Source organism: Cryptomeria japonica, chromosome 10 (assembly GCF_030272615.1).
Source record: "Cryptomeria japonica chromosome 10, Sugi_1.0, whole genome shotgun sequence".
Lineage (NCBI taxonomy): Eukaryota > Viridiplantae > Streptophyta > Pinopsida > Cupressales > Cupressaceae > Cryptomeria > Cryptomeria japonica.
The window spans coordinates 447,391,256-447,417,700 of record NC_081414.1 but is presented as its reverse complement, the minus strand read 5'-3'; the positions used below and the strand labels follow the sequence as shown (position 1 = coordinate 447,417,700).

The 26,445-nt window shown below is 37.1% G+C and overlaps 1 protein-coding gene across 7 annotated transcripts in view; it reads left to right on the top strand.

Annotated features, from left to right (window-relative positions):
- Positions 1 to 26,445, top strand: part of LOC131067540 (probable histone-arginine methyltransferase CARM1) — a 253,344-nt gene that overhangs the window by 128,556 nt on the left and 98,343 nt on the right. For all 7 annotated transcript variants that reach the window (XR_009111832.2, XR_009111833.2, XR_009111834.2 and 4 more), the window contains exon 9: positions 5,467 to 5,521. Coding sequence is in view for 4 of the 7 variants with exons in the window: in XM_058002590.2 (XP_057858573.2) it covers positions 5,467 to 5,521 (55 nt within the window). In the remaining 3 variants the exon portion in view is untranslated. The remainder of the gene's footprint in view (positions 1 to 5,466; positions 5,522 to 26,445) is intronic.

The window sequence follows — 26,445 nt, the reverse complement described above, 5'->3', positions numbered from 1 at the left end:
TCTAAGCCCTTGTGTTGGTTCCCTACACGCTCTGTTGGCCTACGGGAACCAAATAATAGACCAACCCTGCTAGAAATGTTGTTATTAAGGAAGGGCAAAAATTTGGGACATGACACCCTCCTTATATTCTCCGTATATCGGAGGGAGGTGACCTTTTCTGTACCAATTTCTTCTATCTCCCTTGCCACTTCTTCGATCTCCCTGATTTGTAGCATGTTACACTCGGGGTGGACGACTTTGTAATTCTCCATCTACCAATGAAACTACCCGTTGAGGGAGCTTGTCTCATCCTCTGAGCAATTTCCAAGTTCCAACACTCCTTCATCATTGGGTTCCATTGCCTCTTTTTCCTCCACGTCAGACTCTCCATTTTTGGACTTTGGGTCCTATGCCAAATCTTGGCTTATTGCCTGACTCAGTTGGTCAATGTTGTACTTCCTCTTGTAACTCTCAAAGAAGATTGTATGCTTTTTGCAATTGCGGTTTGCCTTCGCCATGATTATCCAAACTCTTTCGAGTTGGGTGACGTGTGCCTTCTTCTCTAGCAGAATGACGACAAAGTCCAGAAAGAAATGCTAGGTGCCAATAGTGACGTTTTGTGCCATAAGCGTCCCGAGTGGTTTAATGCCGAGCTGGTCGTTACCTACCAGATAGAAAGCTGGTGGCTAGAGCGTTGGTTTGCCAAGCCTCTTCCAAGTCTCCTCCTTTAGTGCATTCATGCCTAAGCCTTTGTCGACGATGGTGTTTGTCAACTTGCATCCCATTATTTCCATTTCGACTATGGCCGGTTTCCTCTCAATGTTTACCGTCAACAACAACGGGTCAGTTGGCTTGTTAGGCTTCTAGCCGACTGCGTCATCACTGATTATGTTGTAATGGCCATCTTTAGTTGCGGCATGGTTTGTAGAAGGTCAAATACCTATATGGGTACGATGGCTTGCAACATTTGTCTCATGATAGCTTTTTCTGCCTCCAAGCATAATGGAGAACTAGCAGTCTCACTTGATATTCTTCTTTCCTCTGCCATCGGCCATTCAACGTCAGCCTTAGCCTCCCAAAGTCTTTCCTTCTTCGTATGAGGGTCGGGATATACTGCCTTCTTCGTTTGGAGTTTGGTAGTCGCTAGTACTTCTTGATCTGGTTCCTTCGCGTCCAACATACTCACCCCTTTCTGCTTTGGGCAGTCGGTGTCTTCGTGATTTTCAGGTCCACACCATTTGCATAGCAACCCCGCGCTGTTAGTTTGGCCATTCTAACAATTTTGTGCGAAGTGACCCCACTCATTGTAACTCCCGCATTGGATCGTCATACTATATTTGCCTTCGTGGGGTATTGTTATTACTACTATTGTTCTCTGACTTATTGTTTTGAAACCCTCCAGGAGATGCAATAGAGGTTGTAGGTGGTTTTGGAGGTGTGGCTGGAGGGGTTGTTTGTTCCCCTTGAGCGAAGAGCACTTGTGTGCTTCTTGTTTTGAGATTGTACGAGCATTCCTTGATGGAACGTCCCAATACTTGACAGATGTTGCAAAATGACTTCTTTGGGAAAGTAGCCTTTGTATGATCTTTTGCCTTGAAGTCGGTGTACCACAATTCTTTACCGTCCTTACTGGCCTCTTTCTTCGCCTTTAGCTTCTTCATCAATTGCAACATGTGTTTCTGTAGGGCTTGTACGGTCTTTGATCAGTCGTCGTTGCTTTCTTTGGTACTATCAATATCTATGGCCTTATTCTTTCCCCTAGATTTCTTGTTATTGCTTTCTATGTCCATTCCTCAATTTTAAGCATCAGCGTACAAGGATGGTGGCACCACCTTCATTTTTTTCTTTGAGGAGGGAATCAATCCATCGACAAACCACCGTTTCTCGAGTCCATCCGTTGTTCATTTTCCATTTTCTTAGCAGTTCATTGAGCCTACAATTGTATGCTTGTACGTTCTTGTTCTTGCCTAGTCTAGTATTGTAGACTTCTACAACAATCTCATTATCACTTCTTAGGAGTTTGAATTCGTTTTGAAACGGTTTCCTCAGTTCACTCCATGCTGCCTTGTGCTTATTCTCTAGGTCTGTATACTAGTTGATAGCCATTCCCCGCAGGGTAGTTGGAAATACCTTTAGCCAATATTCCTGGTCATCCTAACCATTTGCCTCCCATATCGGTATACAAGTGTTATAGTGGCATAGCGGATCCTCCGATCCATCCCTTGTGAATTTCAGAAGTTTTTGCCTCTCCTAGGTATTCAACTTTGTCTTCACTTGGAAGGTACCTTGTGTATTCGACCAATTGGAATTTCTTGCTCTGGTCTGCGTTCTTGTGCCTCTCTTGCACTCTCAGCCATGCACGAGCTCTCTACGCGTCCGCCTTCTGCGTCTTCTACACCTTGGTCACTATCTTCACTTCTATATTCTCTCCCTAGAATCTTTGGCTCAACCCCCCTATTCTTGATTGCTTGGTGAGGGGTAGATTCCCGATATGGTATAGGTTTGTTTCAAAGAGTTCGACAACTTCTGTTTATAGGTTCCTTTATTCTTCGTCACGTATCGACTGTATGGACGAGCTGCTGGTACTAGTACTAGATTAAGAGTCTTCGCTTGAAACAGTGTGTGGTTTGGTTACTGGCCGGGTCGGTGAGATCTTGGCTTAGTTTGTCGTTCGGGAGTGGCAGGTTTTTGGCAACCTCCTCCAAGTCACTCCACATACGTGTTATTTCTCTCTCTCAACCATGGCTTCAGTTGGCACTTCGACTCCTTTTCGGACACGTCAAACCTTCGATGATTCCTCGTAACCGTCGTCTCCTTTCACTTTGCTCTCTCAGGTGGAGAGATCTTCTTACCAATCCGTCCCCTTACTCCCAGGTGTTTTTGGTATATCGGTGTTTATAAGGTCATAAGGGCATTAATTGCTGGGGTTACGACGTCTACTAGTATCCCACTCTTCTTCCTCCCTATAAGTCCTCTTCTCGTATCGTTGTAGCATTTGTTGCCGATGTTGCTCCCAGTTAGTCTTCTCCCGTTGGTCTTGCAATTCAAGCAAGTTCCTTGCCAACAACCTTGGGATTCTTCCTAGAAGATCAAAGACCCGTTGCGTACCGTGCCTTCAGGGACTGCTCGCTCCCGAGCTTCCCTTTTCCCTTTTCGCATATATTGCGTGACCGAAACTTCCCATAGATCTACCAAGTCTTCGGTCAATCGATTTTCCCGTGCTTCTTCTTGTGTTACCACTTCTTCACTGTCACTTTCATTTACACGCACTATCTAGTCAAATGATCGACCCATTACACGTGCATACTGCCTATCATCATATTGATCTCCGAATTCATATTGGCAATGTGGCCAAAAATGTTTACTGTCAAATGGAATAGTTTTCACTTACATTTACAGGAACAACCAGAACACGAAACATAAGAGAATAAACAATAAATGAATATTTAACACAACATATGGCATAATGATGTTTCTTTATTACCATGTGTAATTTTGGTACATCAACAACATGCATTGTTCCCATACAATAACAATATAAATAGTACCAGACTGTTGGTTAAGACTGCCAACCGTTGGAAACGGACCCAACTCTTGGGAACTAATTACACTGCCCTTATCAACAAGACATAACAAGTTGCATTTATTCATGAGCGGCATATTTGCCCTCTACAGTCATTTTATTCTAGTATATCTATATGAGAAAAAGTACCCTATCAATTTCTGCTCGTATTAGTTCTACATATGTTTATTCCTTAGAGACACTTTTAGTAGTATTAGAGAACAATTATTTTGTTTGATCATTTTATGGGGATTAAAATGCTTCTAGATTAATTGCAAAACCTAAGATGAGGCTTTATAAGAATATATTTGAAGGAAACATTTTTGGTAAGGTTGAACTCTACATTATGTTTGTGCTAAGTACTTCTAAAGTTGTGAAGGCTGATTTATTTGCCCAAGTTTGAATCGATGTTTTGAATTAATCTGCATCATTCTTCTTTCCATTGATTTTATTTCCTTAGCAATCATCCTAGTTCTATATGGCCCCTTAGGTGATCAGCAAGAAGAATTCATACCAAAAGAATTCAAATGGTTTTGATTTCTTTTGCTCATTATGCTGCATTTCTCTCTATGGATAGCTCCTATGTGAAAGTTTAATATGGAGTGATTTGTGATTTTCGGAATTGGAATGTAATGTCCCTAAATCATAATGTTTTTTGTGTTTGCTGGATTTTTGAATCAAACTGTAAAACTAAACTGAAAAGAAGACTTAGTGCTGCTCACAAAATCTGCAAGCTTGAAATTTGAGTTCAAACTGTCACATGCTTCAATTAAGTTGCATATCTGAATTATATGAGACAAATTGTATCAAGTACAATGCTAGTATAGGCCCTATGTCAACAAGTACACTTAGAAATTTTTCTTTAAGCAATGCAAGCCCCCTAAAAACTAAATTTTATTCGATGTACAGCAGCTGGGAAAATTGACAAATTGATATGATGCACAGAAAACCTCAATAATAGCTCTACAATTTTTGAATTCCACTCACAACGTGCTGCAAATTTTCATATGAGTACCCCAAATGGCTGAAAAATTACTGTACTGACAATTTCAGAGCTTTATGCCCACTCCTAGCTGATTTGTGACTTGTACGACTGGTATAATGAGTTGGTATGGCTATGGCTGATGGGAATTATAATTTTAAGATTCAGATCACCCTCCAATGTTGTCCGGAAATTTGTCAATATGCAGAATCGTAGATCACCCTCCAGTATGTCAAAAATGGTGTGAAAATGCTGATCAACCCCTTAAATGTATAGAAATGTGATTTCCCCTCCTAGGGTTTGGTATGGCAGCCTCAAAAGCGCCTCACAATCTGACGATTGAGGATCCAATTAATTTGATTGCAAATATTAATCACCTAAGCTGAAAATAACACACAAAGGTGCAATTCGTTGACCATACAATTCCTGTTGTGGATTTGGCAATGCTAGAGGTCAGTGTTTTCGTACTCCTGGTCCTTATAAAATAGCAAAGGGTTTTCGTCCTTGGATGCAAATTCGAACACAAAACTCACAATGAAAATGCCAAATGAAATCTTCATGTTAAGATAAAGCTAGGTGCCTCCTCAATATACCTTTTCAAAATTGGCCCTGGGATTTAAATTCTCTGCAAGTATTTACAATTACTTATTTTATTTTAAGTATTTAAAGTATTTTTTATTTTAATGCAAGTATTTAAAAAATGCTTTTTATTTTAATTATAATAATATTATGAAGTTGCCAATTTTTAAATCACTGGGCCCAACTTAAATTAATATCTTCAATTATTTTAGTCCAAAAAGGGGCCATGACATAGAGCTATACTGATGATTTGAGGGGACATGACACATAAATATATTAATCTGGTTTGAATGCATTGTTATGCTCAGGCCTTAACCTATTTTGTATTGTTATATGTTTTCTAATTCTTTTGTTGTACCTGCAGGATCCATATGGCTCCCTTTAGTGACGAGTATCTTTATGTTGAAATAGCAAACAAGGTACACAAGTACTTTTGATATTTTTTATTGTTATAATGGATATGCCGTAATGCAAAAATTGTCACCCTCGGTTTAGCAGACAATTCTAAACATCATTCCCCATAGTTTCCGTGTAGTGTTGGGACTAATGTCAGTTTATGCTTTCAGGAGAAAATGAGCTATAGTTTTCATTCTATGTAGTAAATTTTTTTCAAGAAATCTATTGTATGAAAGCCAAATACTTATCACTGTGATTGAATGGTGTGTTTATTAGGATGATTACCACCTTTTATTTGCAATTAAATTTTCCTTTTGTATTCATGACGTTTAAATTTCATTACATCCATTCTAATTGGTTGGGAAGTGTTTTGTGGTTTGTGACATTATCAGTTAGACCTTTTGACTAGTTTTAGTTGTAGCATTTGAACATGAGCATGACACTAGACAATTGTAGTATTGATGAGCTGAAGGGAATTAATGACAAAGAAGGATATTTGTATTTTTGGCTGTTAACATTGAAGACATTGAATGTTTAACTGAACACCCTTGACAGACCATCACTTCTGAAGACATTACATGCTCAACCAAGATGCCTTTAACATGTGACTAACTGTGATCTAAAGCAAGGATAAAAATACAAAAGAACGGAAAAGACAAGACATCAGATCGAGTAATAGGTAAGGAAAGCTATGCAACTTTCAGGACTAGAGATGTTGGTTACACTATTTATCCATTACAAAGTAGAGCACAACTTGAAGATTACTTTGGATAAAAAAAGCAGGGATGTGAAGGACAGAAAATCTAGTAGTTTCAAGCATCTGCATGAAACTACCAATTTAAACAGGTGGCCATCATGCAAATGGTGGTTCTGAAAAGTGGTTGTTTCACAATCCCCAGAGTGATTTGACATTGCCGGTTTTTGCCAGTTTCTTTTCATCTCTAATGTAGAAACAGTATGTTCCCTGTCAAATTTTGCGGTTTTTGACTTTCTGTCATCCTTACACCATCCAGGCTTATAAAATCATAAATAGACATTTCAAATGCAAATTAGGATCTGGGGGAAGCATCTAAATGATGTACAACTGAATCTTTTTGTCATTTACTGAGGAATTGTGGCTGTGAGTGAGCTGTTGAAGAAAATAGAGACAATTATTGATCTTGGGGGCAGAACACTGTATATTCTTACTTGTTTTATACACAAGAGGCCTAGGACTGAATTTGATTGGAGATGGTGGACAAGAAGGTTATATATCTTTCTCTTGGAACTTGTGTTCTGCAAGGTAAAATCCTTCGTGTCTTCCATTTTGTGGTTGAATATGTATTGGGTTGATTTAGTTTGTGTTGTTGGGCAGGTGTGTGTGACTGATTTTGCAGGTTAATCCTGACAACACGATCAAGTGGGAATGAGTCGTTGCGTTTGCTTTATAGAAATTGAACCTTGTAAGCTGGAAAAAAGAGTTTAAAAGCATGACAATAGATGTAGAACCTCTTGATGGGGTGGCAAACTTTCCCAATATAGAAGATGATGTAGAAAACATATCTGAATCAATGGAGATGTTGAAGTGTTTTATGCAGATGTAATGCTCATTGCAAGACACCCAGAGCAAGGGAAAAGTGCCATTCAAAAAAGAAGAAGAGCAAATCCTTTGCAAAACAAGTGTAGCAAAGACACCTTGTTTCAAGGCTGCAACAAAAAATTGAATTTTGCCATTTAAAGTAAAGGTAAATGAAAAAAAACCTGACAATTTTCTGACACAATTGGTGGTTGATTTTAATTTTTAGTATGCATACTCTTAGTGTAGAACAAAGGATTTTGTTTGCTGGATCAAGAATAGAAAAGCATGCTTCTGACTTGTTCTGATAGTCTCTTACATTTCCTTGTTTGGGGAAAATGAAATCCAATTAGGTGATGGGAAGAACTAAAAATTTGATTTAGAAACAATCTTATCCATTGAATGAAGATGAAAAATCTATGAAGGGGTAATTTTTGAAGCAAAAAGGACAAACTGTGTAAGAATACACTAGTGGCTTTAAAGAAAGGTTATCAAATGGATAGAGATATCTAGGATGACTAGGTGTTTACGAAAGTCATTAGAGGCCTTCATAGCCAACTTTGGTGTCAAATGTTGCTCACAAAACCCCAGGACATCATTGAGGCATTCGCACATGCTCACTATGATGAACTGTATGCTCAACCTTTGCCGTGAAAGGCCCAAGGAATGGTCAAGGTGAAGAAGGTGCATTCCACAAGTCGAAATTGGGAAGAGATTTTAACCGTTGTGATGTGAACTGTCATATAGATGAAACGTGTCGGATGCTAAATTGAAATATCCCCTGCAGTAGATTAACTGAAACTGCAAGGAATATTTGTTAACAAATGACTGTCCAACTGCGTGTTATGCGGTTTATATGTTTTGCATGTTATGGTGCTTTGTTGTCTCAGAATTTTCAGACTTGTGTAGGAGTTATCAACCACGTATTTCCCATTAGTGAACAACTACAAATAACTTCCAATTGATGGAATAATTGCCAAAGATACATAAGCAACTAATTTATAGTGTTCTACACCAATTTGGACACACAATCATGTACCTACAGCTAGCTGTTATTACATGAAACAATTGGCATGAAACCTCAGACAATCATATAATTGAAATGCAACCTTATTCCTTCTTTATTTCAATAGGCAATGATCAAATAACTCATACAATATCTTCACCAATGACCAGACACTTAACATCTATTATTCAGAATTCCTGAGGACATTTGACAGTCATGAACATTACAATTATCTGAAAAGTACATAGAATGATGCGAAAAAGAACCTGAAAGAAAATCACCTAGCTTGATAGTTGAAGAAGCAACCAATATCCAAGTTGTGGAACCTTCACCAACACCAAATTGAATGGTTCTTCAAAATCGCCCCTGCTGCTAATGGAGGTCTGATAATCATTAATTATCAGCTTCGAAGTCTTCACTCCTTCACCAAAAATGATCACTATCTCCCACAAATCAGAATGCCAATGCCATATGTCAAATTCGATACAAATATGGGTGTCTAGGAGCCAAATCATGAGACGCAGCAGTCTGATACAGTCTGTCTTCAGAACTGATTTGGGTCTGATTTCTTCTTTAATACTCCTTCAAAATACTCCCAAAGGCATCGCCCTTCATCACCAATACTAGCGCTGACCTCCAATATATGAAGCAATGCTTAAATGATGAAATAAGAACAAAATCGTGGGTTAGGTGGTGAAACCCGATTTTGAATCAGACCTGCAATTAGGGCAGCTACCTCCCAATTTCCACTTCCAAATGATTTCCAAATAAATTGCCTTTCTCCACTAATAAAAATTGATGCACTTGGGATGTCCAATATAACAATCTGAAAACACCATGAATCCCAACCACCATGAAATGCTACAAACTCAATAGGCACAATATGGAAGACTGAATTATCTCCCACTCTCAACTGCAACCCCTCGAAAGATCTTTCACCTCCTCAGTTATGCAAATCATAGGGAGTTTTCGTTCCCAAATGATTAGTCTGCAGAAATCCTTGGCTCCACAAGTCTACACAATAGAAGATATCCAAACAACCGATGAGCAACAATGAACCAACCTCCCCTATTTATTCTTTTCTCCTCCAATCAATTGGTTCCTTCTAGAAGATTCTTCTCATATCCTTTTATTACACATAAATTAATTTAATTGCACTTTAGAATATTAATACATTATGATTGAAGTGCACACGTCTCAACATACGTGTAATCCCCTTATTTCACCATATAATCAAGTAGACCAAAATATGAAGCCACAAATCACTGCCGAATCGACCCCATAATCAATCTCCTTGGCTTATGAGGGTCAAATGATAGGCCAATCCAGTGAATGTTTGCGGACTAAGGAGAAGGGACATTACATAAATCTAGAGAAGTCTGCACATTAGAAGAGCAAGAAAGGTAAAAGTAATTGTATTGTATGGATCGCCTCTTCTGACCAGCTTTCAAGTATTGTTTGATGAGTTTAGTCGGTTGAATTCATAAATAGATAGATTTTAAGCTTTTACAAGCAGGTAGTAGTGATAGTTTTCTCGGACACAATTCTATTATTTAGTACTTCCACCTTGGTGAGTGACGGTCACTGCAGTTACTTCATGGAGATGACATGCATATTTTCATATAATGTTCTGTGGATTGGAGTGAGTCAGGTGTTTTGGTGTGTTTGGAATCATTCCTTTGGCATTTGGAGATTGAGTGTTGACCTTGTGATACTATTTTTTGACCACAGCGGTATTCCTTGGACAACTATAAGAGTTGGTTTGGTCGACGTCTCCTATGCTAGTACATCGATAGAGATTGATCCATATCATTTAGGGGACACCTTGAAGGGATATGTTGGGATTTATATTCTATGGCTAAGTAGATTTCTCTTTCCATTGCCCATGATTGAGTTAGGCGGTGATATGGACTTCATTGAGATGCCTTGGTAGGATATGTTTTGTAGTTTTGATTTCAACCTTTACAGGCATTTTAGTTTGTATTTTGATGATGTAACAAGCTAAACTTAGACAATTAGGAAATGAAATAAAATACTTCAAGTAACATGATACACATTTTTATTTAAAGGAATAACTAACTACTTAAGCTGAAAATGAAATTAACTAAATATCTAGTTGTTCCTCAACATAACTGGAACTAACTAACTTCATGTGGAATAGGAAATGCAAAAATATAAATCTTTCACTTCTTGAATTTAAAGACATATTAACATGTAACAAGCAATAATACATAAGAAAGACAAAGGTTTAGGGATTACTGAACAAGAATACTTTACAATTGGATTCACTCTTACAAGTCTCGGCATTGCTGTGGAGAGGGAGAGCATCATCAAGGGCTTTACCTCCAACCATAGACTTGGCAATCCCGGCCCTACCATTCACGAGGGTGTAGAGCAAAGACAAGGACTAGTTGCCATCTGAGCCTTGTGTTTAGAATCTACATAACACTAGTTGAATACACATTACAGGTACCTCCTAACTAGTATGACTGTTTTGATTAGGTATGCATTTGATTTATGTGAACTGATGGTCGCATGCATAACACTGCTGCACCACCTTGGCCAAGCTTTAATAATTGCAAGCAAGATTAACATGCTGCCAATATTCACGACCATTACTCAACTTGTACCTCACAGCCGAGCCCAACTGACTGACTGGTTAACTGATCGCAAGAGAACTAACTGTTCAATGGCCTTAGACACTAATGGCCCATAACGAGCTTTAAGGAAAACGTGAATCCACTACAAGCCAACTGCTCTATAGTTACTAATCAAATGATCTTCACTGACCTTTAAGTGTTCTAAGAAATTATTCAATGGAAAAATACCTCAATAATAGTCTTCTCAATCAGCCGAAGATGATTTATTCGTTATTGGCCTTTTAAGACTCAATTGTCGGACTTCTAATGACATTGCATGAGATATCGTATAGTCAGATCTTTTACTTTAACATATTAACTGAGATAATATTAATAACTGTGGTGATCTGGGTTCTTCGACCCATATGATACTTTAAATACATGATACAAAATTGATATACTTGTCTTCGTTATGACCGGATGATGACAGCCAACTCCCTTTGCAAAAATTATGACATGAGCTCAATATCTGAATTCGAGTGACAGACCTCTACACTTATCAACTGTAGTTTGTTTGGGTTTTTAAGATATACAAAATGTTTCTGAGACAACGAGTCTGCTTTGAATGTTGTTATGTTGGGCTAATCATGCAGGGTATTGTGATGTCAAAATGGTGATCAATTTTATTGATCTCACAATGACATTCTGTCATTTCCAATACCTCATTCCTGACGGAATTACATTTGAACTAATGTTTAGTTGGAAATAAAATGTAATGAAAACTTCCACCGACTTATTAATTACGAGCATTCTTTTGACCTTTGATATTTTCATATAGTAACAATGAATAAAGGAATTATAGAAGACATTTAGCTTGATATTCACTAACAAATACTGCATATGACAAATGCAATATGCCTGATTTTTGACTGAAGACGAGAGTTGCAGAGGAAGCACCTATCTCGTCCCCTCTTTCCGATCTCTCTACTGTTACAGTGATATTAATGGACTTTGATGATGACTGCGTTTTTCGCAGTAACGAGGAAATGTAAAGATTGATTGACTCAAGAGCATAACCCCCCAATTGCTTTAGAACATGCATATATAAGCCTCGACTTGCCATCGTAACTCATAGTCTTGGTTGTTACATACGGGGTGATGTGGTGGCATTACACTTGCCACCCCAACTTGCTACTATGCAATGTTAATATTATATCGGCTTTAATAGCCGTAGTATTCATAAACCATACATTGCTCAAAACATATATATATATATATATATATATATATATTTGTATATACTTATATGTATATATGCATTTATCATGGTATTTCTCAAATGTGTGTGTCTATATATATATATATTCTCATGCAATTATATATTTTAGATTGAATTTATTTAATATCTTGTTTTAGTTCTATTATTACAAGATATAATTATAGTTCCAATTCCGTCTTTTTAAACCATTAAGACGTATATAGGAAAAGACCAAAAGTTGACTAACTAACTGACAAGGGCGCAACTCAACTACCCGAACATAGGAAACAACAAACTCTAACCGAAGGTCAACTTATGTCTAGGTTCCTGGCTCGATTGCAATTTCGTCCTCTTCCAAGATCTACATTCCTCTCCTTGATGATACTCTCCTTCCCTTCTGAGGGTGTTAGCTATCCCGCATCCACTTAGACACAAAATGGTAGTTAGGTCGAATCTGAGCCTTCCACGATTCCACAAATTAAACAAAACATAATAGCCAACATCAATACAAATATTCATGACATTATTTTCATCTCTCTAATGTTCATATCAATTGCAATGTCAGAAATATAAATCTCTAAAACAATATAAAATCATCCATGTAAAGAGGGTTGTAATAGATGATGAATACTTTTTGGGGTTTCAGGAGAGGAGGGTACAATTTGGGTGCGAGAGTCAGAATGTTAAGATCATGCAGTGTCAGCGTGGTGGCTTTTTTTTAGACTGACTTGGAGCCCTAGGATCACATGGGATTCAACAATTGTTAGGGATATCCCCCATGGATATTACCAGATTTTTTACAAAACATCTCACATGAATTTTCATGAAATCATCTGCATTAAATTCAATCTGTAAACAACCAAAAATTGCAACAATTTACAAATGGAAATCATTTATAACAGTTTGAAACCTCTGCAATTTCTTGTGAATATTACCATTAACCCCTTAGTAGAAAACCAACAGAAATATCCAATCTCAGCCATATAATTTACAATCTGATTGGAATTACCAGCCTGGAATTACCAGCAATATGTATTTGACGCTCAAGTGAGACACCTAAATGATATCTCCAATAGACAATGGGATTCCGTCCACTGCCTCCAAGCTTGAGGGTTTCCGTCCTCTAACCTGCTAAAAGCCAGAGGTTCCAGAATTCTCCAAGAGAGAACAATAATTAAACATAAACCAAGCATAATCAGAATGAGCCTCTCAATGTTCTTTTAAAGGACAATACTGTGACTCTTTGTTTCCCCTTCTGCCTGTAGCTTCATATTCTCTTTTTTTTGTCTCTTTATTTTCTCTCTTTTAAATTAAAATGACTTCTTTTAAATATTCACTGAGCTCCATTAAGTCATTTTAATACTTTATTAAATAATTAAATTAAGTTGTCATCAAATTTGATATAATTTGTCAACTTAAAATTTAATTATTTAGTTGACTTCTAATGTCCCAAAAAGGGGACATTACGGTCCTCCCTTCGCAAAGATTGCTTGCCCTCAAGCAATCTACACTTGCATGTTGAAGCCAAATGCTTGGATCCCATATCAACCTCAAGAATGTTTCTCCACCAATCCGCTGTGCTATTCTAATATAAACAATATGCCCATAAATGTGAAGCCACTTGTCAAAATCCCACTCAAGTAATGCACCAATCATGCTAATGGCTAGATTCCACACTGTCATGCTGTGAAAACTATCAAATATGAGGAGATAGTAATATCCCAAGGAGCTATCAACATTGAACAACTCTCCAATTGTGAATGATCTCCCGTGGAAGTGCATAATACTCATTATAGGCACACAATAAAACATATCAGGCCATTCTAAGTTGTTGGTGTAATCCATAACAACTCTCATAGATCTGGAAACTCTAAGAGCACTCAGATCAATACCGTGATATATATTTTGCCAAGGTAACTCGAGAGACCACCTTAGAGAGCTCCCTGCCTATCACGATCCAAGTACTACTCCTGTAGTCAACTACTAACAACATGACATCAATAGTTTGCCTCCAAATGCTAGTGTAGGAACAATGAGTATTCCAACAAACCCAACTCACTGCAGGTGCACATACTAATGTTATGAAGTGACCATAATGTTTCAAATTATCCCAGATAGACGTGAAGAATAATTGAGTTTTGAAAGGTCCGAGGTTTGGAACTCATAAGTTAGTTTGTGCAAGCTATGGTCTGTTTAGATTCTAGACACCATCAATGTGCCTAGAAAGTCCGAAGGACGAAGATTGCAATTGATTTGAGTGAATTTGGACAACTTTCTATTTTTGGAAAGTTTTGCCTTTTTTTGCTTTTTCCTTTTTTTTAGGAAGTTTCGTTTTTGGCACTTTAGACAGGATCCCCGAAATGGCTATTTTTAGAAAGTTTTTCCTATTTTTTAGGGATGCTTGCTTTTTCTATTTTTGTAAAGGGGGCCTAGGATTTACATTATTGGCTCTAAATTACACTGAAAATGATCAAGAATTCCACTCAAAATTCAAGTTTTTTCCGAAAAAGCTAAGTTCCTAGATTTTAGGGATCCAAAGAAATTCAAGGATTAAATTCACCAAGTCCGCCTTGAAATGGTGCCAAAATGTCTTGAACTCCGCCCTTGATTGAGTATGAGGTGCACAAGATTAATGAACTCCGCCCTCACCTTGGTGCATAAGATGAAGAAAGTCCGCCCCATGGTTTGATGAGGTGCAAAGAAGTCATGTAGTCTGCCTTCATGGTGCATAAGATCAATGAAATCCGCTCATGGTGTGGTTCCCAACATTCACCAAGTCCACCTTGACTTGGTCATATGAAGAGCAAGGTCTGCCCTTGATTGAGGAGAAGGTGCATGAGTTTGATCAAGTCCGCCCAAGGGATAAGGAGACAATAAGCAAAGAGCTAAACATGTTTAGGAAGTCCGCCCACGCTTGGGAAGTGAATTTCACTAAGTCCGCCTAGGATTAGTTTGAATTGAGGAATGAAAGGCATGAAGTCGGCCTCCCTACTTGGGAAGAGAATCAACCAAGTCCTCCCTACAGCTATATGGAATACAATGTACAAAGTCCACCCTGCCTTGGGAAATTTGATCAGTAAGGAAAGAAGTTTTTCAAGTCCGCCCAAGTTCAGAAATAATGAGGAAAGAGAGGGCTGAAGTCCGCTCAAGTTCAGAAATAATGAGGCAAGAAAGATGTGAAGTCCTCCTTGAATGGGAAGCCACCTGGAAAACTTTTTACCAAGTCCGCCACCTTTGGAAAACTTTTCATCAAGTCCGCCCTCATGAAGGAAATATGTGAGGGCAGATTAGAATGATTCTCACAAAGACCGCCAGCTATATGGAAAGGATTGACAAAATCCGCCTTGCTGTCAGGAAAATCTGCCTAAATTCGAGCTAAGGGAAAGAAGAAAGTTTTAGAAAGTTTCAAATTTCGAGGAAGGAATGAGGATAGAGTTCGATTCATGAGCTCAAACTGAAAATAGAAACTTTCTCAAGGAACTAAACTCAGACTTGATTCAAATTCAGAACTCTCCCAAGAAGACTAAACTCAACTGAAATAAAAGATATCAACTTTCTCATTGAAGTCGATGAGTGGAATGAATTTAGAAACAAGACTAGTTCGAATTTGGAAAGACCAGCTATGTTGCCAAATGCAAAATTCGAATTACTTTGGAATGTATACTTATAGCAAATCATTCATTCATTGTAAAAGTTCGAACTTGGAAGAGCAAGACACAAGAGGAGAAGATTTTAAGAGTTTTTGTACATATTTCAAGAGGATTTTGAATGTTTTCAAGAGCATTTCAAAGACATTTCAAGTGCAGATTCAAAATTTTGTGAGACAAGCAGCACTTTCTTACTTCTCTCTTCCCTAAATTCTGAAGGTGACAGGGGTATTCAAGGCAGATTTATTGAGTTTTCAATGTACTTTTCAAGGTTTTGGAGGAGATTTTCAGGACTTGGTCTAATTTTCACATATTTTCCAGAATTCGAATCTGATTTCAACATTTATTTCACAGATTTTGGGACTAATTTATTCATTTTCAGACAAATTTCAATTCCGAATTCTCAAATCGGATCAAGTTCTTTGAGTATTTCCAAATCTCTAAGTGCTTACAACTTGTCAAAAACTCTAAGTTCTGAGTAAGTGTAAAATTAGAGCACACTCTGCCATCAAACCTTCAAAATGAAGATTCTAACTGATTTTCTTTAATTTTGGCAGGTTTTGGATGACAACGGAGGCATGATCATCACAAAAACCACAAATGGAGTTTCAAGCCAAATTCAAAATTGAAGTCAAGTCCACGAGCAATGTTCGTCCGAGCATAAAGATGGCCAAAATTTAGCTAAGGAAAACTATTTCATAGAAAGAAATTCCAAATTCCTCCATTATGGCGAAGGCATAGAGGAATTCTTCTCCAAATTTAAGGCACTTGAAAGAATTTCAAGAAAGAAGGGTCCTCAAACTTGTTGAAGATATGGAAAAATGAAACAAATTTCCAACTTCTTGAAGGATTTCATCTCCTAAAGAATTAAAGACAAGCTCGCAATCAGAATCAGATGGTGACAAGAAGAAACAAATTTCCATACTTAGACAATTTCTTCACACAAATTGGAAAATTCAGGGAAGACATCCAACCCGCTGAGGTGACACCTCGCCATCTTCCAACCAATCAGATTGTTCCAAGTCAGCATGTCCAGGTTCAATGAACTTGACTTATCCGCAAAAGCTTCTAGAGGGCACACTTCACAATGCAACAACCTTCTATTTTTATTATTGGTTCATATATAGCAAGAAATACAAGTGTCCCCAAATGCAATTTTCTCATTAGTCGAGGGGTAGTTAGTTGTAACAAACCCTAATTAGGGTTTTGATCTTTCAATCTGGGCCCTTGATCATTGTTCGATCTCGGCCATTCAAACTTTTGTGTGCCTATATAAGGTTGTCTCCTCTCATTTGGAGAGTGTGAGGTTTTTGAAATATTGTTGCCAGAGGTCATTTTTGGATAATACATTACTTGTGTGCTTTCTCTTAAGGCTTTGTAATCTCTTTTATTTGAATGATTAGCAAGGTTTTCAAATTCTTCAACACAATATTTTAGATTTCATTTCAGGTATGTTAGATGAATGCAAGATTTGATAAGTATTGATTTATGGTCTATCTTCGCTCATACTTTTGATGGACAAATGATTTTTGTTCATTGTGTAAAGTTAGTTTGAGCTTTCCTTTGTGTATGCTTAACTTCCGATTATAAGCACATCCCTTGAAGATTGCATCTGCTTTGTGTAGTTGTCCTAAGCGAGGCGAAGCAAAGTGTGGTTATTGAGTTCACCTAATCAATACCGTCTCTTGAATTCCTAGGAATAGATTAGAACTTCTAAACCCTTGTCTCCTTTTCAGTTTTTCCATGATCCAAGTCCCAAATGATAGAGCTTCATTGTCTAAACCTTCATTGTGAATTGAACAATCCAAGCGTAAGTCCCTTTGTGTATTACCAGCATATCACAATGCCTATTGAGCTTATCCACATGTCAAGACCTGACAAAAGAAACCTTGGAGTCGCCATATGATCTTTTTGCAATCTTAGCATAAGCGGTGATTTTTCAAGAGAGGATAGGGTGTCATTGGACATTTTATTCTGATGTTTGGTATATGATAAAACCTACACCAATAGGTATTAAGTTAAATTGTGTTATTTAAATAATATAAAGTTAAATTATTGAGGGTCCCAATGAACATAAAGTTGTTTTACAAAGGGAGACTCCTAGAAGTTGGTGCCCAACCTAGGGATGCATAAGGAGTTATTAATAAATTTAAAATAGAATGTTTCTTTTTCGTTTTTGGGTGGGAAATTGGGATTTTGAAAGTGGCACCCTTTTTAAAGTGAATTGGAGCTTTCGGAGATTCATTCTAGCATGCATGTTTTGGAGTTCTGGTTGTAGCTTCTTTGGAGGCTTTCTTCTTGGTTGGTGAGGATGTAATTCCTTTTCTTAGAACATCTTCTACGTTGTTGAAAAATACAGTCTGGGAGATCGGATGGTTTCTTCATATTAGAAACACATGTGGGTTTATCAAAGTATGTGATTTCTTCAATGTCAGGACTTGTTGCTGATTTGTTGGAGTTGTTTGAGCAGATTTAGGAGGGTTTGAATAGTTGAAGGACAGTTTTGGCGTTTTATGGCAGTCTGCACAGGTTCCTATTCTGGCCATACCTTCTAGGTCTAACATGCAGTAATTCCCTTGGCTGGCGTGAGACTTTTTGGTCTGAGTGCTGGGTTTTATGTTGTCATTTCAGGCCTGTTTCTGGCAATTAGGGGCAGCAGACATTCGTCCAACCTTTCCTTGACATTTAGCACTCAAATTTGGAGGTGTGGCACCCCGTTTTGGAATTTTGCAGGTCTGATATCGTTACAGAAGTGGGTTAAGGGCAACAGGTTTTTCTGGGTATGCTTAATTTAGATATGTAGGGGTATGTTACGAACTGTGTTGCTGTTATATTGGTGAAAAAACTATTATCTTGCCCAGCATATAAATCTGGAATTTCTGCTACTATTTTGCATGGCATTTACAGTGTTTCAGAATTTATAATTGCTGCAATTCTTTTTTTTTTTTTTGCTCGGTAAAAGGCCTAAGCCATATTTTATTAATAAATAGAGTTACAATCTCCGCTCAGTGCAGGCGCCGCTAGGAAAGAGCGGAGAGGAGAAAACCTCCGGCCTTGCCCGGGAGCATAGGTCCAGTCAGTATCTAATATCATTTATTGAGTTACATATAATCTTTTACAAATTCTTCATTCTGGCTGTTCAAAAGGCCCTTCATAGGTAGTATCTATAATTGCCAATGAGTTAACTTGCTTCTACTAGACTTCGTTGTTCACTGTTGCCGCTTCTGCCATATTTTTTGCCTTCTGCTTTTCCTGCAAAACAGATTCTTGAGACAATCCTTCTGCAAACCACTTTATTAAGTGTTAGTACAAAAAAGAAGAAGAAGAACTATTATTATCTCTGCATACTTTCCCTTATTATTATCTTACCCTTCGCTATCTATGCTATAACAGAGTCATACATTTCTAAGCCATCCTTATATCAAAGTGCTTTTGTAAACAGTTCAATATGTGCCTTGTGCTAACTGTAGATCCTACATCCCTGTGTATTAGATTAGTTATATTAGTAACTGCAAACAAAACTATGTTATGAAAACTTAGTATTCCTCCTTATCATCTACGACTTCCATGCTAGAGGCCTGTGTTTCCTTAGCCTCCATATCACTGGGATTATCAGCCTAGAACGGGTTCCAACCCTCCTCTACCATATAACTTACCCATCATTCACCTTTTGGCTCTTCTACTACACCAAGCCATTGTTTGAGGAATGCAATGCTCCTTGCTATCTCTGTTTGCCTTTGGCGGCATAGTTTCTGATACTTGCTGCTGAGAGTAGGCCTCTTAAACTCTATATTGAGCACCTCTTCCTTATTATTGTTATATGCTTAATCATCAAACATTACAAACAAAAAATAAAAACCATCTGTATCTTCTGTCTATTTTGAAAGATCACAAAAAAATAAATAAATAACATAGTATTTTAAGTAAAAAGAACAACAGGGCAGCATATTACACTCTTTCTAGTGTGACATTAGCAGGGGTGCTGGTTTATAATAATGGGTCACATATTCCTTACAGTTTGAGCCCTTTGGAAAGTTGTTCCACCACTCATTCATTCATAACAAACAGAATTTCCTTTTTGCCCATCATGTTGTCTCTTTCCCAGTGCGCATGGCATGAATCTTATTTAAGTGAACATCGGGTCCTTGATGCAAATTGAGGTGTTTCAATTCTTTAGGCTGGGCGTTGAAAGAATTATTAATATTGGGTCTGTCAAGTTTCCTAGCCACGTATAGGCAATATAATATGCAAGGAGGAATTGGGCAAAATTATTATTTGAGGGAGTTGATTTAATGTAAACAAAAGGTAATTTTGAAGGTAGTAAGGGGAATATACACAGGCAGGTGTTGGCCAATACATATCTATTGCATAGAAGAAGTGAAGACACAAGCTGAGTCAAATGAATGGAAATTGTGTGAACCTTATTCCGGGTGCAAGCCATTGGGTTCGTGGATCTCATACTCTTGGCACAGGAGATTGTGCCATATAAGTGCTTGACGTTGGAGAAAGGAGATTATCATGGATCTCAAATTGCGTGAACCTTATTCCGGGTGCAAGCCATTGGGTTTGTGGACCTCAAACTCTTGGCACAGGAGATTGTGCCATATAAGTGCTTGATGTTGGAGAAAGGAGATTATCATGTGACGTGAAGGGAAATACCCCTATTTGCTAGCTGCCAAGATTATTAAACAAGTTAGGCTTCCTATTCTGAAGTACTCTGTATGGCAGACTCTTGAATGGCATCGTTTTCAGTTTGCTTCGAGTGTGATATTTAGAGAGTCATGGGCTCAATAGCTGATGCAAACCTCTTATTTGTAGTATGCTCATACTTGTGGGGCCTCATAACAGAGACCATTTTGGTGTGAGGGTGATATGTTCATGGCAGGCTGAAGCATATTCTCTTACTGGGTTGGTCTGAAGAGATTTTACTGGTACGACATGGTTGGTGCAGGTACAAGGGAATCCCAGCACTACTCAGAAATAATTTGCAGGCTTTGGAAAGTGCGAAATAACCATTGAGAGTTGAGACCAGTTTGCAGAACTTGGAAGGTATAAAATAAGCTTCAGCAACACTCATAGCATAATTGCAGGCAATGTGTGTGATTGTGAAAAGCATTGGAGGGGTCATTGCACATGTAAGAAGTCAGGAGTTGATTATTACTTATTTTGAAAATTGATATGGACTGTGTAAAATGGTGAAAGCAATGTTATTTTCGTGGCAAGTACAATTGTATCTCTGTTATGCATCTCTCTTGTTTGAAACATTTGTCAAATTTCTGTTTAAACAACATCATTAAACCATAATCATGCCAAACTGATGAATTAAATCAGTTAAATAGACATTTACCCAAAATACAGAAACAAGTGCATTCAGTGGAAAAACTTGGGTCACAATCCAGTAGGGGTTTTTACACTATCTCCCTTTTCTCAGTATTGTAGGGGTCGACACAAGTGACAACCAGTTCCTAACTTTGTATTGAGCTCAGAAGGGAGGCTGCCTCAATTAAACTAAAACATTTTCTGTTTTATGTTGTAAACCTGCAATTTTGTGACTAAAAAGAAAACTGAAAACTATTGTTTTGAGTGACAGAAAACCGCAGTCTTGGGACTGAAACACCCCCTTGATAGGTAAACTGGAGTTTGAAATTGTAGGTACTTATTTCCCTAATATTATCTTGAAAACTGTGCTATTTTTCCAACTGAAATGGCTAAAAGCCGCTTTCAAATTTGTGTAGTCAATCGTAACATGTGACGGTCATACTCCATAAAGGAGCTTGAAAATCTATTTTTCCGCAGATCAAAGTCTTTCATTTAGTGCTGAGAGTGGTTTGGTGGTTCACAAAAGAATATATTTTTTTTCTTATTTCATTTTGGGAAAAAAATTGAGTGTAATTGCAAGGGTATGGTTAGTTTTCTCCGGAACTGTTAGGGGATGTCCTTGATGTGACAAGCTGTCTCAGGGATGTTCAGTCGTCCCCGTGAAATCCCTACATTTTTGGGACATTAGGGTCAGTTTTTTGTTATTTAATTTGAAATGGTAAGGGGACATTTCTGAGGTGTGCCTACATCGCTGGAATATCCCCAGTGTGGGGATGTACGAAAAAATGTTAAGGACGTGTCCCGGATAACATAGGTTTAATTGTGTAGCCCTCTATATTTGTTTGATGGTATTTTGATTAACTTTTGATTGAAGATTAGTCATGTTACTTGGATTGAAACAGGCTATGCTAAGGTTGGTTGTAAACCTTTAAATTTCTACAAAATATTTATCATCTGCATACAACTGTTTCATTCTTTTTCATGCAATCAACTATACTGGGATAGTAGGCAACAATTTTTTGTCGCTTATTTGAAATGATACCTTTTGAGACCTTCAAGATTGATGCTTTTGAATAAGTCAGTAGCTTTTCAAATATTCTCCCACTCCATGCATCTCTAATTCAAGTTTGCCTGTGTTTAGAAATTCAATGCTTTATGAACTATGTACAAAACAAGCTACTTAGGCAGTATGCAATGTCTTGATTTCTTTTTTTGTTGAAGTATTGAACTGTGGTATACTATCTTGCGTCATACATTGAATGTATTCTTTTGTTGTCATCCAACGTTTCTTGAAGCTACACAAGTGGGAATACCTTTTGCTTAAATTGCTATTCCATGCTTTTCTTTGACCTTTTATCAAATGTTAAATCTTTGCTCATCTTTTTACTGCCCATGTGAACAGTATTTTCTTCATGTGTTCAGTCATTGACACACAAAATCTACTAAAATTCTTTATTAACTTTTAAAACCTTTCCAAAGCATGAAAACTTCTTTATATTTGTATTACTTATTTGAGCAGACAATTATGCTACAGCATTTATCTTCTTTGGATCCATACTCAATCCTTATTTGGAAATGTAAAAGCGCAGTATACAATTGGAAATCCAAAAACCCATTGTACGAGCTCTTGCATCATGAATTTTTGTTTTTTCAATTCAGTACACAGTTTTGGTGGGTTCAGCTGCACCAGTAACTATTTCAAATACATGTTTTATGGTTTAGCTGATAAGTAATCTATCATCTGTATAAACACAGGGATTTCGCAAAATATGGTTAAGTACTTCACTGATTTATTTCATGGAAGTGATGGAAACAATAATTAGTGCAAATGGCAAGGCCAACCATTTGTATAATTCTTGCTTTGCCTGAATTCCTGTTTTCCATATATCAGCTTCCTTTAATGAATTTTATGATAATCAGTTTTGGACAAATATTTAACATCACTATGACACTCCATCAACTGAAGCTTTCTTGGCAATGTAGATCGCTACTTAATGGTGATCTTATATATTGCACTTGAATATGTATACATCCTCTATTGTTGATATTCATTTTGTATAAGCAGTGCTAGTATTTTGAATGGGTTCAAAATTTCTATTATCAGATCTATATCCAACAAATCATGAACGAACTTAACTCAGTGATTTACTCAACCAATGTGGAGGCTTATTTGAAAATCTATCTTTTGTTATCACATATGTAAGAATATTTTCCACAATTTGTTTGGGCTTTGGAATTAGAGAAAAAACATACCTTTATCTTCTTCACTTTCTTGAGTAACTTTTATTCTGGATGTTATATCACTTGCTGCTGTCTCAGAATTCTTATTTCATAGGAAGCAACTCAAGTTCCTTTCCACCTTTGCTACTTTGGAAGACATTCTTTCTTCCATCATATATTGCTTTTATGTCACACTACCAATATCTACCCAAGAAAACATGGCGTGTATCTGTGGACTTAACACCATATATAAATCATGATTTCTTGTAATTTGTTAAATAATTGCATGCTAACAGTTAGCTGTTAATTCCTTCCAACCAAGAAATCTTGTATGGGTTTAGAAGCTTTTGAACAATTATCTGTTGACTGCTTCAGTAGCAAGAAACCTTGTATTAGTTTAGAAGCTTTTCAACAATTACCTTTTGATTTATTCATTAAGAGGAGACCTTGTATGGGTTTAGGCAAGGTGTCCTTTTTAACCCTAGTTTCTGGTTCATTTCAGTAGAAACTAAAATATTTGTGCTACCACTATCTATAATCAACTTTCAACGCTTATGTCCTGCTTTGCCCTTAGCTTTGATAATGGTCTCTCTACCATTGTACTTTGTTGATACTGTTTGGCTTTGTTAAAATCCTTCACAACGTGAAATTTTATCCTTGTTAAGATTCCAGTGGAGCCATCACTTCCACTTCGTTATATTCATCTTCTGTACATGGACTTTTTTCTTGGTTGTTTTGTTCGCTTTGTCTGCACGAGAACATCGCTATGCATTATGAGCTTATTGGTGAGATATAAAATGAACCATTAAAGCCTCCTTCATGATCTCTTCAATCACCTCCTTGTCCTCCATAGAATTGTCAAGCTACTTGCTACTTCTGCTGAATGGAGATTGATTGTCTAATGTTTTTGTCTTCCTCTTCTATTCTTAAGTCTCCTAATTAATTTCCCTTTTGGCTTTTTAAGGCACACCGAACGTATTTCCTAATAGACTGTAATTTGGCTACACCAAAGGTATCCTGAGTGGACATCCACAGGCCATTCAAATAACAAGCATTCTCCTCTTCATCATCTCTATGTAGCCTACATTGGTTGTCAACTTATAAGCTTCCTTAAAGTAGTTTTTACGTTTGTTTCTTTCTGCCTAAAGTTTTTCAGCTTTTTAAAGAAGCTCAGCTTATAGTCAGGTAGTCAAAACTTCCCTTTGAGCTTTATAACTATCCTATTGCAAGTCTTTCTTCTTTTATTTCAGCTTCTGATTGTAACCCTTCATCAACTAAAATTATCTTATCAGAGGATACATGGCCCATCAACTTAGTTCATTTGGCCTTCATTTTTTTATTTGTTCTCAGCTAAATTATTTCTACAATTCTGTGATTCAGTGACTAAATAAGTTAGGGATATCAATCTTTGCCTCATCTCCATTCTAGTTGTAACTAATATTATCATTTCTGAGAGTCCGAGGTCTTCACTTAAGTTCTTTAGTTTTTCTCTAGTGGCTTCCTCTCCATTATTCAGTTTTTGCGCAACTCCTTATCATTGTTCATTCTCACTAGCTTTGGATATGGCTTGCATAGCTCTTATCATTTCACCAAGGGCAGCTATTCTTAGTGGTCAGTTGTTCTAGTTTGTCCCACTCTATGAGCCATAGCTCATTCTTCTCTGTTATGCAACTCTTAACTCTTGTGACTTGCATTAGTATTAGTTAGCTCTCACAATAACTCAATAAAGAAAAGGAGAATGCTACCTAGTTTCCTCCTCTCCTACAAAAAGCTGGAGTCACCAAGAGGACTATACTCTTTCCCATTTCCTCTTTGGCTCGTCTCAACTTAAACCACATGTGATTTAATTTTCTCTGATACCATATGATTATGTAGTTAATGTTAGTTGTCTGTATATTTGTCGTTGATTTCAAGTTAGATGCATTCATGAAACTTGCAGAGATTCTGAAATTGCAGATGTTCTGATCAGATTGTAGGGTTTAGATGTTCCAGATTGAATCAGCCTTGGCTTCTATGGTAGCAGCACATCATTGAGGGTCTTGTGCCTTAGACCTGGTAGAGGAAACATGTTAGTATGATGATAAAACAGTAAATCAGTTTTCAGCACCTTTGTTAAAAAGATCAGATTTTGCTTACCATTCTGTCCTCTACATTCTCGAACTCATGATTAATGGCAGATTTGTTGCAGAATGTATCTAATTTTGATTGGTGAATGGGTTTCTATTTATAACTGGGATTTCATCTGAAACATTAAGCAACAACAAAGTTTTAATTTACATTGGTTAATAACAGTTATACCTGTTGACAGTTAGCAGTTGTTAGAAGTTGTTAATCGGTTGTAACTGTCTTGGACAGTTAGTCATTTGTTTGGAAACAGTTTTCATTTCATATTGGTGACAAAAAGCTTTGAGAGTTAATTTTGATAATGCTGATAAGACTGTCATAGTATGTGAAGGTAATCAAACTTTAAGTATAATGGTCTTCTGAAGAAACATCAGTAATGAACGAGAGGAGATGTTGAGAGTACGTGTTTCAAGAGTGCTGTAAGCCTGTAAGTGAACAATATTCAATTAAAGATAAAAGGCTCTAATTGAGCAATCTCCAATAGAAAGACAAGTGCAAATAATTTAAAGGATAAATCAGATCAGTTCTTTTTACAGTGGGATATCATGATGTTCTTGGCTTGAGTTTGTGTACTGGAAACCTGAAGGAGATTTTCAATTCTCAGACTTTAACACTGTGTTTGTAGATTGTCAAGTGTAAAGTTGTTTACAGATATCTGCAGATAACAACATCCAGTTTGTGATAATTTGTTTGTATAATATTTTAATACTGTTAATTGTAATACTTCAGGTCTGAGAATAAGTTACCTAATCTATAACATCCTATGGTTGGTGCCTCAAGGATTCTGGGTTGGTGCTCTGATTGAAGAGTTTGTGATAGCAACAGTTGGTTCTCTTTAGTAAGGGATTGGGTGATTCCTTAGGGTTGGTGCCCTTAAAACATTGTAATTGAATTATTCTTGAGGCTGGATTAGAACAGGTAAGTTTTGTTTGAACTAAGATTGTACTTTTCTTCTTTATTGAGATAAGTAAAACTTTGTCAAACTGCTGTTGTTGATTTCTTTAACTTTGGTAAACTATTATGGTTGTATTCTTATTGTCTTATTATTTTTTTTGGTTTGTTTTCTTTATGCATCACTTAAGTTATGTCCTTTTTCTGTTATATACATTCGAATCCAACTTTGTCTGTGGATTTTAAGATTCATGACTATAGATATTGCAGCATGATATTATGTTTAGTAATTGGTAAATTGTCATTAACTTTTGTATTATCCAATTCATTGATTGCCTGTTTACTTTC